Here is a 17,562-nt window from a genome sequence, read left to right as displayed (position 1 = left end):
TCATGCATTGAACCTGGACTAGCGATCTATTTCACATGTGATAATATACATCTATCAATCTATTCTCTCAAATCATCCCACCTCGCCTTCTCCCACAGAGTCCAAAAGTCTGTTCTTTGTATCTATCTCTCTTTTGCTGTCTCACATATAGGGTCATCATTACCATCTTTCTAAAATTCCATATATATGCGTTAATATACTGTATTGGTGTTTTTCTTTCTGGCTTACTTCACTCTGTATAACAGGCTCCAGTTTCATCCACCTCATTAGAACTGATTCAAATGCATTCTTTTTAATAGCTGGGTAATATTCCATTGTGTATATGTATCAAATGAACCATACTTTAAAAAAAATTCTTTGTTTTCATTTTTAGGGCTGTGGGATTAAACTGAGAAACGTTTTGGCTAGAATAGTAAAATTTGTAATTTGTACCTATTGTGCATTTTTATGATATCAATATTATCATATTGTAATATGATATCAATTTATATTGATATCAATAGTATCACCATATCATACTTATTTTCTACATAGATATTGAGCAAAAAAAAATTTTTGTGTGTGTTTCCAAATATTATGATAGATGCTTACATGCACATATGTAAATGCAACATGGCTGAGCCTTTTTCTTTTACCTCAACTTACAAAATGCCAAGCAGCACAATAGCTATAACTTAAAATACCTATGGAATGCTTAGTTTGAGGTGAAGTAGGTTAACAGAAATACTTGAAAATAAACATGAGACAACTTTTATTATATATATATTAATATCTACTTTTCGAAGTGCTTCATATATTCATAGAAACATTAAAAAATGTAACTCTTAACTCTGCCTAAACAATGCCATATTATTATAACATTGTTGCTACTTAGTTGCTAACTTGTGTCAAACTCTTTTGCAACTTCATGGACTCAAGCCCACCAGGCTCCTTAGTCCATGGAATTTTCCAGGCAAGAATACTGGAGTGGGGTGCCATTTCCTTTTCCAGGGAATCTTCCTGACCCAGGACTCAAACCCACCTCTGCACTGGCAGGAAGATTATTCTTTACCACTGAACCACCTGGGAAGCCCTATTCTTATAAGATGTTAAGTTCAAATAAAGTAATGTATCATTTCTGTGATGGTGTTTCAATCAGCGTTAGAACAACTTATGTTAACAATGACAATTTTTAAAAAGTTTTATAGAACTTCAGTTCAGTTTACTCACTCAGTTGTGTCCGACTCTTTGCGACCCCATGAATCGCAGTATGCTGGTGGGCTGCCATCTATGGGGTCATAGAGTCGGACACGACTGAAGTGACTTAGCAGCAGCAGGCCTCCCTGTCCATCACCAACTCCCGGAGTTCACTCAGACTTACGTCCATCGAGTCAGTGATGCCATCCAGCCATCTCATCCTCTGTCATCCCCTTCTCCTCCTGCCCCCAATCCCTCCCAGCATCAGAGTCTTTTCCAATGAGTCAACTCTTGGCATGAGCTGGCCAAACTACTAGAGTTTCAGCTTTAGCATCATTCCTTCCAAAGAAACCCCAGGGCTGATCTCCTTCAGAATGGACTGGTTGGATCTCCTTGCAGTCCAAGGGACTCTCAAGAGTCTTTGCTAACACCACAGTTCAAAAGCATCAGAACTTACTGAATACCAAAATAGATCTCTTTTTCATACTTTGGTTAGTTGGCATGTTTTCAAAGTAGCATTGACATTTTATTACTTGAAAACTCAGGTATTAAAAAACTAAAACCATTGACATTGACAGCTTTTCATCATATTGTGACCCCATGGACTATAACCCCCCTGGCCTCTCTGTCCATGGAATTCTCTAGGCAAGAATACTGGAGTGGGTAAGCCATTTCCTTCTCCAAGGGATCTTCCAAACCCAGGGATTGATCCTGTGTCTCCCATATTGCAGGCAAATTCTTTACCATCTGAGCCACCAGGGTAGCCATATTATAGAAAAGACCCTCCATTATGGTTAATTTGCAATTTGACAGCATTAAGGACCATGAAACCATAAAATTATTTTATGTACCTATATATTTATTTTGATATGTCCTTCAAAGATCTTGGTAAAATAAATGAATGCTTCTCAGTTGGTTAAAATATGAGTCTGAAATTACTCTGTTCTTGAAAAAGGCATATATTTGCAGCAAAATTTATATTCACTGTATATGATTAAGAAGTGAAAAAAGTTTCCATTGAAAATAAAGGGAGAATAGTAAAAATATTTATTTTCAAGTCATCCTCTAGATTTAAAAGTTATCTGTTACAGAAGATACTATGTTTCAGAGTATCAGAGGAACAGGGAAAAGATTAATTCCTGATTTCCTGTTTCTTAGTTTTAAGATTATTCATTCATTTATCAAAAATCTATTGACTATTTAGAATGTGTTAGACACTCTGATGGTTATGTGATGGTAAAGGCAAGTTGCCCACCTAAGGAAATATCACCTGTGTTTATATTATATTAAACCCTACTGTACAAAAGGACATATTGTATTTAAGGTACTACACTTGACCAAAGCCTGGCATAGTGAGTGAAAGTGAAGTTGCTCAGTTGTGTCTGACTCTTTGTGACTCCATGGACTGTAGCCTGGAAAATCCCATGGACGGAGGGGCCTGGTAGGCTGCAGTCCGTGGGGTCACTAAGAGTCTGACACGACTGAGCGACTTCACTTTCACTTTTCACTTTCATGCATTGGAGAAGGAAATGGCAACCCACTCCAGTGTTCTTGCCTGGAGAATCCCAGGGACGGCGGAGCCTGGTGGGCTGCCGTCTATGGGGTCGCACAGAGTCGGACACGACTGAAGTGACTTAGCAGCAGTACTGGAGTGGGTCGCCATTTCCTTCTTCATGGGATCTTCCCAACCCTGGGATCGAACCTGGGTCTCCTGCTTTGCAGGCAGTCAGACGCTTTACCGTCTGAGCCACCAGGGTATATAGTAAGTGCTCAGTACAGGAGAGCTACTAATATTCTGTGACATCCTTTATAGCCTTTTTCCATCTGCTGAGGAACAGAGTTTAAAATTTCTTTTATAAGATATATCAAGTAATGATAACTATTCTGTATATATGTATTTAAAATGTTCTGAATAGCACAGTTTAATAAAGTGAGCAGAGCAGAATTGTATGGCAACTCCCTATACTATAAACACACATGCTTTCAGGTTAACTAGATATCACTTGAGATTAAATGTTGTTACTATTCTCAAATACTTTTAAGCATGTAAAAGTGATCAAAAAAAGCACTGTTGTCATTGAGTTACTCAGTAAATTAACTGTTTTCAACTTTGGAATCTAGCTGTCTATATATTTCAAAGCACCTTCTGAAAATAAAAAGTGGAGTAATATAATCTCTATGAAAACTAAACTGAAGTGTGTAACATACAAATTGTTTCTTGGTAAGTATTGTATCTAGAACTGTGCTGCTCAATGTGTTAGCCCCTAGACAAACAAGTCTATTTAAACTTTAAAAAACTGAAATGAAGAATTCAATTATGCAGACATACTGGCCACATTTCAAGTGCTTAGTGGCATATAGGACAAGTAGATACATAATGGACACGCAGAGAGAGAGGACGTGTCCATTATCACAGAGAGTTCTCCTGGGCAGTGTTGCCCTAGGCAATTTTAAATAAAGCACTATTTGATATTTACTATTTATAACCACACAGAAAATGAACAATTAAGTTTTGTCTTGATAATTTGAGTGTTTATACCATAACTTCCAAACCACGATTAAGTTATTCAGCAAGCTCTGACAGATGAAGACTACTTTATTTATTTACTTTTAAACTTTATGCATTTATTTATTTTGAAGGTTCATTGCTTTTCAGTTTTGTATTGGTTTCTACCAAACCTCAGCATGAATCTCAGCTGTGGTTTATCCATCTCCCCTCCCACTTGAATGTACTTCCCACCTCCCTTCCCATCCCACCCCTCTAGGTTGTTAAGACTACTTTAAAATGACTTAACTTCCAGTAAAAATTGTAGCTAACTAAACACTCCGAAGATGTAGGGCTTTACCCCGTGACTTTGGGAAAACTGGGATTTTGAATATTGTCTAAAAGAAATGGCTAATCAATGCAATCAATGCTTTTTCTGCAGCGCCTTCCAAGCCTTTTTTTCTGAGCGCCCCGCCATTCTACTCGGCGTGCTGCGGTGGGTCCTGTCGGCGCCCGGCATCCCCCACTGCTTTTGCAAGTAAGTTTTTATGCTTCATCAGCAATGCCTCAGTTACTCTGTAAACCAAAGCAGCAGGATTTAATGTGCTCTGGAAAACTAATTGGTAATGCAATGACAAGGAGCTAATTCCTCGCTAAAAATCACAGCGTTCCTATTCACGAGGTTTCCAGAGATTTATCAGACCTCAGCACACTGTGCGATTGTGAGCGGTTTCTAACAGCATTGAAACCCAGGGCTGACGCATCAAGGAAAGTGACTTGTTTTCCATTTGATATAAAAGATCTTGGCTCTTGCTGAAACATGGAACGATGCTCATTTAAAGAAGAAAAAAGAAAGGAAGGAAAACTAAGAGATTATGTAAAAGTTTCCATTCGGTTTAAAATGTGACACAGAAAGTCACTAGGTGTCCATGGAAAATAATCCAAAATTGCCAAGATTGTAAAAGGAGATAAATACCATCTCTTATGATCTTGAAGAAAACCAACCAGGGTTGTAGGAAGTATTTTCAAGAGAACTTTTCTTCAAACATTACGTCATTTTAATAGTGTCTGAGATAGAGGGAGAATGACAGTCTTTGAAACTTGAAGAGCACACATACGTTCACATGCACAAAGGGAAAAAAATGTCTAAGTGAAAATAAAAAGAGATAACATTCACAATGCTCTTGAGATTTTTGGTCAACTAAGAATCTGTAGGCAGGAGGACTCAAGTTTGTGATAAAGAAGTCCAGCAGAGGGGTACGCGGATTTCTGCTGCCGAAGAGAAAACATTGATTCAGGTTAACAGCTCTGTCAGGTAAAAGTGAGCTAGGAGTAGAGTCAGGCTGAAGTCCAGAGCTGTATCGTGGTTGAATTCAGATCTCTGTTGCCTCTCTGCATGTGTTTTATGAATGTTTTAGGAGGGCAGTTGCTCAACAGAGTGATTCCTGACAAGTGAGGCAGCAAATGCTGGCCGTTTAATGAGCTGCAGGCTTCTGAGCATCTCTTTAGGGGGCTGATACTTTCCCACAGGGCACTTTACATGGCCAAGACCTGGCCACAATGGGTGACAGACCCGTGACCAATCGCCACTTTCACTTGACTCAGCCACACGCGACCTCACCACGATTTTTCACTGTGCAGATAAACTTTCGGAACCATTGCACAGGGAAAAGGCTCGGGCAGGGGTCAGTTGCCCTTTTGTATGGTCATAAAGTGAGGCTCTGTGTGTCAGTCTTTTCTCCTGTCTCACATTCCAAGTGAATTTCTGGACACCATTTAAAGCACTTGGCTGAAAAATAAAGCAGTGAATGAAACTGACTTTTATAGACTCATTCCAGCTCATCTTCCCATATAGCCCTGTCCACCTGAAAGGGGATTTAGTGGATGAGCTGAGTGTATACAGGGCTTGCTGAATACATAGGGCCCATTATCCACTGTGGGAATCGTTTATTAACCAGGACTGATACACTACTATTTTGGAAGTGACCTATTAATTGTCCATTTAACTAGAATGTATTGATTCAAATAGAAAAATAGAAACCATGACTAAACCTTTTACTCGCTCCTTCAAGGTGGTCTCCTATGAGGGTAATTGAAAAATGTTGTACAGATTAAGGAAACATTTATCACCATATATTAGAGTATTGGGAAAGAACAGCTGGAGCAGAGACTTAACACCCCAAACATCTGATACCGTGGCGTGGTGGCATCTCTGTGGAATTAATCTTCAGTGTGGTATCCCAGGGGTGGAGATTGAAAGAGTTCCCGCACCTAGTTTCAGTGATTTCACCTTGGTATAACACTGGTCTTCTACTTTAGAAAATCTCTGGCAGTGTAGTTTAGGTAGGAGGCAATGGGCCAAAACATTCCATGTGACAGGTGGATATTCATGTGTGTGTGAGTGTATTCATTTTATAGTAGTGTTTTAATAAGAGTTTCTAGGCTGTAAAAGTATTCTGGTGCCCAGGCCAGTTTAATAAATAAAGGCCATAAAAGTGAGTCAAAAGTTATTTCCTAGACAACTTCATCTTCTCAATTGAGAAAAAAATCATTCTAAGCAAGTCTCTTTATTCTCCATCTGTTTCTCGGCCCTTCCAACTTTGTGTCTTTGGTATGGCTGTTGTAAATTGTGGTGTTTATTCCTGGAAGCTTATAAAGCCCTGTGTTTATCTCTTTTATTTAATAAAACCTACAAGTGGAAAATCAGCACTGGTCAGACTGACGTTTGTCTCCATTTCTAAGTTGCCAATTTAAAACAGCTTAGAGATGTCACCAGTGTTCTTAATAAAAAGGATGGCATCTCATTAGTCATAAATCTGAAGTGAATTTCTTATGTTCTTATGTATAATGTTCATTGTATTGGGAGCAAATATTAATGAAATGGTAAATTTCGGCTGTCAGTAAGAATTTTACATAAATACTCATGATATCAAGGGACAGTTGATAAGGCTTACAACTGCCCAGTAATGTTTTTATTTAAGGCATTTTTTTGGCTTTTCTTCTTCTTGTTTTTAATAAGAATGATTTTATGCCCAGGAATTTAATTTTTTTTCCATTTGCACAAAAGAAGGAAAATGAACTGTCCAAGTGATTTTGTAGTTTCAGCCTGGACAGCCAAAATTATGGTTTATACTAAAAATTTTAATAAGTAGTAAAATCAGTGGCCCTCATCGTTTCATAATATTGATTTCACTATTTCTAAAAGTTTAGGATCAGATCAACACATCCATAGCAAGAGAAATATCTTTTTGATTCTTTACATGATTTACTTGTTTAAAATTGAGTTAGTTTTTCTTGTTAACCTGTTAGATTTATGATTGACTTGTTGCAATGTGGAAACAATCATTCATCCAGTGCCCTTCTCACATATAATAAATAGTTTAATTAGCTATTTAAGCACAATCCTTACAGTGGGGAAAAATTAAAAGGCAGTGGTAAATTCTCTTCTTCCCCAAAGCAGTGTAAGGAAAATCTTTGATAGTGTATTCATAAGGTTCCTTTCAAAATAGCATACAGCTCAGCTAAAATGAAATGGAAAGTTGTAGGAATTATGCAGAGAATGACTTTAATAAAAAGACTACATGAAAATGTGTAGGTGTCTTAATTATGTAGAATATCTCATTGAATTAATCAAATCATTATTTCTTTGTCTTTGAGTACCCAACTTGAATTTAACCTTTCAAGAATTTTATGCATTAAAAAACAAAGCTTAAATTTGGAGCAGCATTATGAAGATATAAGTGAGGAAATACTATTCTGGAATAAATTGTTTTAGCTTTCTTGGTAAGTGAACTTACATTCTGCATTTAGAGATAATTTTACTATCTTCCGTTCCTTGTTAAAACTTAAAAGAATATAATATACTCTTGAAATTTGAATTTAGAATTTTGTTGATGGCAGCAGGAAAGGGACCTTGTTATTATTGTAGGTTGGTCCTAAGAGTGTCACTTTCAAAGGTGGCGATGCTCTGTTGGGCACACACCTTGATAAACTCACCTGTCCTGGCTGTGTTCTGCTCTCAGCTGGAGTGGTCAGTAGGTTTAGGGAACTGAACAAGACCTATGCATGCATGCTAAGTTGCTTTAGTCGTGTCTGACTCTTTACGACTCTACATACTATAGCCTGCCTGGCTCCTCTGTCCATAGGATTCTCTAGGCAAGAGTATTGGAGTGGGTTGCCGTGCCCTCCTCCAGAGGATCTTCCCAACCTAGGAATCGAACTTGCATCTCTATGTCTCCTGCATTGGCAGGCAAGTTCTTTACCACTCGTGCCACTTGGAAGCCCCATCAAAAGCCATGGAAACCCACAAAAGGCTGCCTGAGAGCTTCTTTTATAAGGATTTATCTTTAGAACTCTAAGATTTTCAGAAGGATGCAGCATGTTCGTGATAACAGATAAATAGTCTAGTTATTGTGCTGAACATGTAAGCGATTTTGTGTGATGAGCTGAACATAGATTTTGACTTCTCAATAGTGAAGGGAGAGTACTCTATAGTACTCTCTAAATGACACTCAGTCAACCAGGAAGAAGGTTTAAAGGAGTCAGAGACTCAAAGACAATAGCTTTTCCAAGTTGATGGCTCTATTCAAGAATTCCACAGAGGCAGTGAAAGTATTCAAGTAACATTTCTGGAATGGAGTTTTCTTTCTCCCCAGGTGTTCGTAAGTAGTAGTCGTAGCCTACCCTGGGCTAGACAGAGACCTCCACCAGTTTATCTACTGCATGTTTCTCTATTGTTCATTGCCCTGTATCATTTACACACAGCACACCTCCATTTGAAGTGCCTTTCATAAGGCTCACATCACACAGGGATTCCTGGGGGCGGGGGGAGAGGTGGTACAGGGGGGCCATCGCAAGATGCTGAGAATTATACCTTTGAAAACTTTGTTATCCTAGGTCATTCTGCCATTTTAATGGCTCTCCCCACCTTCTGACCTCTTTGCACGACCATCTGTAACTTTGACAATCTTCAGTATAGTTTTAAAGAGCATTGGTTGGCCTCACTCTGCTTGCATGTGCGGTCTCAATTGCAGAAGTTGTCTTTCCAGAGCCTCAGTTTTTTTCCTATGGAAATGAAGATGCTCATATCTTCCTCTTGGGATTATGGTAAAGATTTCATGACACACTGCTTATTGTTGGCACATACAGCAGCACATAGTGAGCCCCAAATATATATGGAAGTCATACTATAAAATAATATACTGACATCTGCAAATTGGCAGAGTCTATAGCACCTTGAGTTGACGGCCCTGGCTTCTAAAGCCTCTTATCTAGGCATGCTCTAATCTCTGTATCTGTTCATTGTTACTTTATAGTATTTATTTATTATTGTCACCTATAAGTTTCCATAAAAATCATATTTTTGTCATGAATTTAGGAATAATCAAAGGTATTTGTTGCTTGTAACTTTTTGATAGCTTCTGAGAGACTTTTAAATCACCAGCAAGTTCTCAAGTCCCTATGTTTGTTTTGGAGGTGTAAATTTGAGCTCATATTCCTAGATTTAGAAGGTAGGAAAATGGGGTAAGTTCATCATTGGTTTATAGTTAGATCCAGAGAGAGCCCACAAAAGACTCCCAGGGGAGATGTGGAGAGGAGCAGCGGTGGTAGAAGCAGCATCTTGTTCTCATGCTTCTTGTAGGAAACTGAGCCACGTCGGTTTATGAAAACAGTGGCGATTCATGTATTGAGAGCAGAACTTTGGAAAACCAAGCAACTAGCAGACAAAGGAAGAAAGGAATATTCTTTATATTTGCTGTGGCTTTTGTTTGTCCAGTGGTTGTATTTTTGCTATAGAGCACCGAATCCTGAGGACCAGACCAAGGAGTTAACCCTCTGATCCTCACAACTACTCCGAAGTTTTCTCTTTTAGAGATGAGCTCTGGTCTGTGTGTATTCTCACCCTTCACACTGGTGAGAATATTGTATTTGTAGATCTCTTTTTTCTGTTCTTAACATAGCTCAATGCTCAATAGAAAACATAGTAGGAAAATCTGTGGGTTCCTATTAAAAAGTCTTAGGGGCATTTAAAAGTGTTACCCACATTGCTTTATGTAAACATTTAGATTTTAGTGAAGAAAGTACTAAATGAGTAGAATTATGACCCCTATTTACAAAACCTTGATTTAGAAAAAATGTAGGAAAAAAATTTAAATTAGCTTATATTGGGCCATAAATTTATTTATATTTTTATGTAGGTTTAAGAAGTTGTATTATAAAATATGGGGCTTCCCAAGCGGCTCAGTGGTAAAGAATCTGCCTGCCAATGCGGGAGATACAGGAGGCATGGGTTCAACCCCTGAGTCGGGAAGACGCCCTGAAGCAGGAAGTGGCAACCTACTCCAGTGTTCTTGCCTAGAAAAGCCCCTGGACAGAGGAGCCTGGCAGGCTACAGCCCATGGGTTACAGGAGTTGGATATGACTGAGAGACTGAGAGTACACACACACATATATGTGCGTACATGTGTATATGTGTGTGTGTATATATATGTATATATGGGCTTCCCTTATAGCCCAGTTGGTAAAGAGTCTGTCTGCAATGCAGGAGACCGTGGTTTGATTCCTGGGTCAGGAAGATCTGCTGGAGAAGGGTTAGCTACCCATTCCAGTATTCTTGGACTTCCCTGGTGGTCAGCTGGTAAAGAATCCACCTGCAGTGTGGGAGACCTGGGTTTGATCCCTGGGTTGGGAAGATCCCCTAGAGAAGGGAACAGCTACCCACTCCAATAATCTGGCCTGGAAAATTCCATGGACTGTATAGTCCATGGGGTTGCAAAGAGTCGGACACGACTTAGTGACTTTCATTTCAGTTATGTGTACATACATATGTGTGTGTAACTGAATAATTGTGATGTACACTGTAAATCAACTATACGCCAGTTAAGAATAAATAAGAAGTTGTATTAACTCAGAAAGCGTTGGTCTTCTGAAATGCAAGGTCCTCAGAAGACTCATCACTGTGGCAAGTTATAGCCTAAATTTGCTTCAGTCACTCCTGGTCCTGCCCTACCTCCCAGCTAATGTCCTGTGTTCTTCCTGCTCATCACTTGCATCCTCTAAAAGTAGCAAGCTCTGTGAGCTTCCTGGATTCACCATGTCTTGCCCTTGTCCTCACCACACTCAAGCTTCTGCAGATGTCAGTTGCTCTCCCTGCCCCATCGTCAAGGTTTCCCACAAGAGGAATTGCTAGTCTTTTGGTAGCACGTCTCTCTCAGGACTTACTCTGTTGGCCTCCAAAACTAAAGGGCTTCTCAACTGGTGCTTAAACGTTCTCTATGCGGTGGTCTGTGGGTGTTTATCTCATTGTACTATGTCTGATTCTATCATTTTCACATTTCTCCTTATTAAATATGAACATCTGGAGGATGGAGTGGGTTCATCTTCAGTTGTCACTCAGTGATGATTCAATTACTTGGCTAGATTCTCCCTCAAAGGTTGCTACAATGTTTGCTTGTTCTCCTTATAAAACTGAATCAGAGGTAAAGTGTAGAGTGGAGATGCATTATTTGTCTATAACGGTATGACAATAGCCTCTCTTAGTTTTTATTTTTTGCTTTATCAGTCTCTTTTCCTCTGCATTTTTACTTAGCGTGAGCATGATATGTATCTAATATATCATATAGTGTATTTTTCTTGCTGCTGCCTGATCTTCCTAGTCATCTTTAATGGTTCTTTAAATTTTCACTTAGTAGATATAACATGATGTGCTTATGCATTTCATTACCTTTGGGTATTTAAGTTTCTTTCTCTAATTTTAATACGTACGGCTATAATAATGGTAGATTGGATACATTTATAAGTTAAGAATTCCAGATCAAAATATGAAGTGAGAAGGGCATGGTAGAATTCGAGGACCCTGTTGCCAGGCTGTATTGGAGATGCTATGTGGTCCTGACCAAGGACAGGGAGCAGAAGCCCATAGTCACAAACAGGAGCTCTGGCTGTGTTCATAAATGTTTCTTTCTTCACAATCTTGACCCACCAAGAAACACTGGGGGAGAGGGGAGGGAGCCAAGAATTTGGATTCAAAAAGTCTTGCTACCATTTAATTCTATCTTTTGTGCCACTTTGAACCTTAACTGCTTTGAACACTTTTTCATCTGACCAGTTGTCTTTAGCATATGATGATCCTTATTGTGGGCTCAGCACTGAAAGTTGTCTTGTGCTATTTTATCAAATCCTTAGAACAACTCTGTAAAGTAAGCTGAAAGAGTGAGTAACTCTCCAAATCACACAGGTATGTGCCGAGGTCTAAACTGAGTTTTCCCATCCTTCAGAGTCTTCTGTCCTGAGGCTTCCTAGAGAGACACCATCTCAACAGATGAATCTGTACTCTGAAATAAAATGCAGAAGGCTAATTCTGTGGTATCTATACCAAGGATAGTTCAGAGAAGAAAAGCATTTAGAAATATGTGAACATATTGAGATGTTCATACTATTTTTATTGCTATTATTGACCAATATTGCGTGTGTGTGTGTGTGTATGCACACTCAGTCATATCTGACTCTCTGTGGCCCAATGAACTGTATAGCCCACCAAGCTCATCTCCATGTCCATGGGATTCTCCAGGCAAGAATACTGGATTGGGTTGCCATACCCTCCTCCAGGATATCTTCCTGACTCAGGGACTGAACTGGTGTCTCCTGCATTGGCAGGTGGATTCTTTTACCACTGAGCCTTGACCAGTATTGCATAAAACTATTTAAGCCTCTGAGAAAAAAACAGTGAATCCAGTTGCCAAAGCCTGACTTTAAGATATGATCTTGGTGTGAGGCAGGCAAAAGTAATTGGTTCTATAGATGGAGAATTAACCAAGATCCCACAATTGGATAAATCAAAAAGGCATCAGTAAAACTAGAACTTGGTAAAGAATTGGGCTTCATTACATCCCAAGGATTATGACATTTCTCTGGAGATTTCTACAAGTGTTGTAGAACTCAAAGAAAGAGAGGCCGGTGTTTCTTCTGGGAATGTCAAGATGAATGGGAACGAGACGTAACCCAGAGCTGAGAGTCTAGCTGGAAGTTGTTTACGAATCTTTTAGACAAACAGGAAAGAAAGCAATTATATTACAGAGGTAGAATTGACAAGATTTATCCATTTATTGACATTTTTCTTCTAAAATACAAGTCAGTATTGTGTCAGTACTGTGTAGGGTTGAGAGCATTTGTTTTGGAATAAGTCTTTGGAGAAAGTTCCTTAAGCTTCCTAAGCTTCCTTTTATTCATCTTTAAAATGTAGAGAATAATAGTAGCATTCATGGCATAGTTAGATTGGGAGAATTAAATGGAATAATGGATAGCAGTGGCTTAATACAGGGCAAGTATGAGGACAGAGGAAGTGCTCAGTGTATGTTTATTATTATCATGTCACATCCTGCTTAAACATATTCTGTTGATCTTCACTACCTATTGGATAATGTTCCAGACCCTTGTAGTCCTCTTCAGTCTGATTCCACTCCATTCCACAATCTCTACACCACAGGTCCAGATGTCTTCAAGAGCCTGACAGGTAAAAAGCAAGTTAACGGGGCTCTGGCAAACTAGGGACCACGTGCTTCCTATAGGGGACATCTGCCATTCTGGTAACTCTTTGCTCTGTGGGAAGGTAAGCTCAGTGAGGTTACCTTTGAAGAGATGTTGAAAACCTGAGCTTCAAATGAAACCTCCCAATTATTAATTATGAACAGCTAAATCAGAATTTTTTAACCAACAATCTAAGACCAAACAAAGCGCACCTCCAGGCTGGATATGGTTTCTAGCTTTACCCTCTGCTTTATGCCATTCCTTGGCCTTGCTGACTGTTTACTTTTCCTTGTTGTTGTTCAGTCACTAAGCCATGTCTGACTCTTTGTGACCCCATGGACTGCAGCATGCCAGACTTCCCTGTTCTTCACTGTCTCCCGGAGTTTGCTCAGATTCATGTCCATTGAGTCAGTGATGCCATCCAACCATATCATTCTCTGTTGTCCCCTTCTCCTCCTGCCCTCAATCTTTCCCAGCATTAGAGTCTTTTCTAGTGAGTCAGCTCTTTGCATCAGGTGGCCAAAGTATTGAAGCTTCAGCATCAGTCCTTCCAATGAATATTCAGGGTTGATTTCCTTTAGGAGTGACTGGTTTGGTCTCCTTGCAGTCCAAGGGACTGCTTTTCTTTGGCGACACTGTATTCCTTTGTACCTTAGTACTGTGAAGCATGCTGGTCATTCTGCCTGGGTTGGCCTTAGTTCCTTTTCTCTGGAACTGAATTGTTCTTTTAGACTTGATTCAGCCTATTTTCTCTAAACCCATCAGTTCATTTTTTTGTAATGCCAGACCATTTTTGAGATCATGCTATTCTAGTACTTAAGACATTCATTTGCTTCTTTATTTAGAAATAATTATTAAGCACCAAAATGCATACCAGCTACAACTGTGAGCTGGAGTCCCCGCTCTCCTGGTGCTCGTATTCTGGAGTGATGTTCATGTGTTGGTCCTGCCATGAGAAGGTGAACTCCTTGTGGCAGGGATCATGTACTTTTTGTCTGCTTTCCTCGGCAGTTAGCCCAGTAAGTCTGATACCCAGTGTATTAGTGTCTTCTTGCTGCTGTAACAATTCCCACAAACCTACATCTTAAAACAACACAAACTTACTGTCTTACAGTCACAGGGGTCAGAAGCCTGAAATGGGTCTCCCTGGATTAAAATCCGGGTGTCGGCTGGACTGCGTTTCTTCTGGAGGCTCTAGGGGAGACTTCATTTCCTTGCCTTTCCAGTTTCCAGTGACTACCTGCATTTCTTGGCTTATGGCCCCTTCTTCCAATATTCAAAGGAAGAAGTGTGACATCTTCAAAACTCTCACTGTGACTTCCTTTTTTCTCTCCCTCTTCCACTTACATTGGACCTACCGTGATTCTCCAAGATACTCTCCCAATTTCAAGGTCAGCTGATTAGCAACCATAATTCCACTTGCAACCTGAATTTCCCCTTGATATGCAATGTAGCATATTCATGTGCTCTGAGGATTAGCACATGGGCATCTTTGGGAAAGACATAACTCTGTCTACCACTACTAGAAAACTGAATGAATGAATGAATGGTGAATGATGAATGAAACTCACAGAGGATGGGAACCAGTGTTGTGCCAGCCAAAAGAAGGCAGACAAAGTAGTGTCTCTGCCCTGAAGGAGTTGATAATCAACTGAACTGAGAGGGTAGGAGGTGATTGGAGGTCTTCCAAACCTTCCTTCTCATATTAAACATCTCCGACTCTTGCACGCTTTCCCTGATATCCCAGATTAAGGTTAGACCCATTGTTTTGTGTTCCTAAGGCACCCTCCTTAGAAATACTTCATCACACTTGTGATGCTAGTTCAATAAATGCTTCCCCCTTGATTTTATAGGTAATGAGTGTGATAAAACATATGTCTTACTTCTCATTGTGTGGTATTGAGCAGAGTGCCTGGCATATGGTAAGTGCTCGACAATTTGAGACAATAAATGAATGAATGAATAAATGAAGAATTAGAGAAAATTAAGTATTTAAACCATCTATCACTTGTTCTACATTGGAGCTTTGTAACCTGGGACCATGGACTGACATGGCATGCAAAATTGGGAAGGCAAGCATCTATCTGTATGTTGGTTTTTTTCCCCCCAGTGGGGAGCAAAGAACTTTTATCAGATTCTCAATGGAGTCCATGACCAAAAAGAGGTTAAGAAGCACTCTGTGTGTGCAGAGTTCAGGGATGAGATAATTTGGCCATGGCAAAGAGGTGGAGGATACGGTTCTGGGGAATATGAGTGGAATTCTCCTCCCAAAGCTAACAGGGCTTTTCGTATTATTTTTTCCCTCTAGGAGAAGAGAGTGTACTGCCTCTTCTGACCCAAGAATCTACTTCCAAAGCTCGGAGGGGCATTTTAAGAAGAGCTGTCTTTTCTGAGGACCAGAGAAAGGCTCTGGAGAAAATGTTTCAGAAGCAGAAATATATCAGCAAAACAGACCGAAAGAAACTTGCCATCAACTTGGGACTAAAAGAATCACAGGTACTGATGAGCAGGAAGATGTGTGATCAGCACACAGCTCCTGATTTCTGAAGGAATCCAGTGAAATCCATTCATTTGGCAACTATTCCTTGTACTAAGCATAATACTGGACCCCAAAGCATTATTGAAATGATTCTCATAATTTTTTAGTGAGTGGAAATATGTGCAACAATTCCTGTTTGGAAATTGGTCCATTTGCTAAGAAGTCTAGGTTTTTGCCTGATTAATTCTTCCCAAATGAAAAGAAAAGCAAACGCTGGGGCATTTACATCATTACATTGTTTGCTCTGTTTTCAGAGAAACTGGCTGCATAATTGCCTACAAAAGCAGGAACCAATTTTCCTGTCTTTTTCTTCATTTCCAATCCAACAGTCAAGGCATAAATGAATGACTCATTAGTACCTCTTAATAGACGTCATTATTTTGCACTGTGGGTTTATGTCAAGTACAGTTAAGTAGTTTCACGTTTGCAACCTTTACAAACCTTTCTTGTACAATGACGTTTCATATAATTTTGAAAGAGACTTCTGGCCTTTGGGGAAGTGCAGCATACTCCATTTAAAGATTGGCCTACTTATAAATAATTAACAGTATAAGGCACTGGCATTTTTCCTATTTAATCCTTGTTATGAAATATCCCCATTTTCTAGATGAGGAAATGTAGAGAAGTAAACAGAGATCCAATATCACAGAGTGAGACTGCTTTGGAGCTGAGCTCCCCACCCCAGGCAACCTGATTCTGGAATTTGCATTCTCTTTAACCTGGAACCACCATGTACATTTGTGCAGGCTGTTCACTGCACAGGGGCCCTTGGCTCATGGGGATGGCAGCAGCTGAAATGCAGCAGGTACTCTGTTTGTCTAACTGGCTTTCCTGGTGCAGGGCTCCATCTACCTGAATTTTTTGAATCAGCATAAACGTTTTAAAGGGCTAGCAGAGGCTCTGTGTTAACCACCGTGTTCTTCTGTACTTCCCCTCAATACAAATGACCTGGTTTCTAACTTTAGATGTTATTAAACTAGTTATTTTTGGATGAAACCTTTCTTAACCTTGCTTCCTTTCCCCAGGGAAGTAATCTGTCCCCCTGACCCCTGACTTTTTGTAGTCATAGGAAGCAGTACAAGGTGTGGTTGAGGGCAGTTGGCCTAGATCAGCCAGTATGTGTTTTCCTCACGTGTTTTACTGGTGAGCCCATACCCTTAATTGACTGCTCTGTGCCTCAGTTTCTCACTTTTATGTAAGACTCAGAGCTTCCCGGGTGGCTTTCATGGTAAAGAATCTGCCTGCAAGGCAGGAGACGCAGGTTCAATCCCTGGGTCGGGAAGATCCCCTAGAGAAGGAAATGGCTACCCACTCCACTATTTTTGCCTAGGAATCCCATGGACAGAGGAGCCTGGTGGGCTACAGTCCATGGGGTTGCAAAGAGTCGGACACGACTGAGCAATTAACACACTCTGTGCTAGGTAAGAGGGAATATTGGTAAGTACTGATTCAGGTAACACTCCTTGGACCCCAGGAATGTTTACAACCAACTGAGAAGTCAAACAGAAGCTTATGAGCAATTAGATAAGATTATAAAACAATAATATAGGAAACAGCACCTGGCAGGTTAGTTATACTGCCATATAGGAGCTGAATCAGTAGTTCTTCTAAAACTTATATATCTCTCTGGAGCCTTATACTAATTCCCACCTCTGGAGGGGACAGTCATATGACTGGTCCATATATCCTTGGGGAGTCTAGTGATGGGAATTTTCTGGTGCTCAGAGGAATTGTTGGGTCTGAGAAAGGGCCACATGAGGGCTCAGTAGGCCTGGCCTGCATTGCATTGGCCTGGATAAGTGTGTAGTTTTGTAAGTTTGGGGGCCTCTGGTTGAAT

General features: G+C 39.9%; 1 protein-coding gene across 1 annotated transcript in view; it reads left to right on the top strand.

Moving 5' to 3' along the window:
* LOC120857918 (homeobox protein DBX2) overlaps nt 1-17,562 on the top strand; it is a 36,578-nt gene that overhangs the window by 12,975 nt on the left and 6,041 nt on the right. The window contains exons 2-3 of the mRNA XM_040233812.1: nt 4,104-4,199; nt 15,495-15,682. Of these exons, the coding sequence (XP_040089746.1) occupies nt 4,104-4,199; nt 15,495-15,682 (284 nt within the window). The remainder of the gene's footprint in view (nt 1-4,103; nt 4,200-15,494; nt 15,683-17,562) is intronic.

Source organism: Oryx dammah, unplaced genomic scaffold, assembly GCF_014754425.2.
Source record: "Oryx dammah isolate SB20612 unplaced genomic scaffold, SCBI_Odam_1.1 HiC_scaffold_29, whole genome shotgun sequence".
Classification (NCBI taxonomy): domain Eukaryota; kingdom Metazoa; phylum Chordata; class Mammalia; order Artiodactyla; family Bovidae; genus Oryx; species Oryx dammah.
The sequence above is the reverse complement of the archived record's forward strand: the minus strand, read 5'-3'. Positions and strand labels throughout refer to the sequence as shown.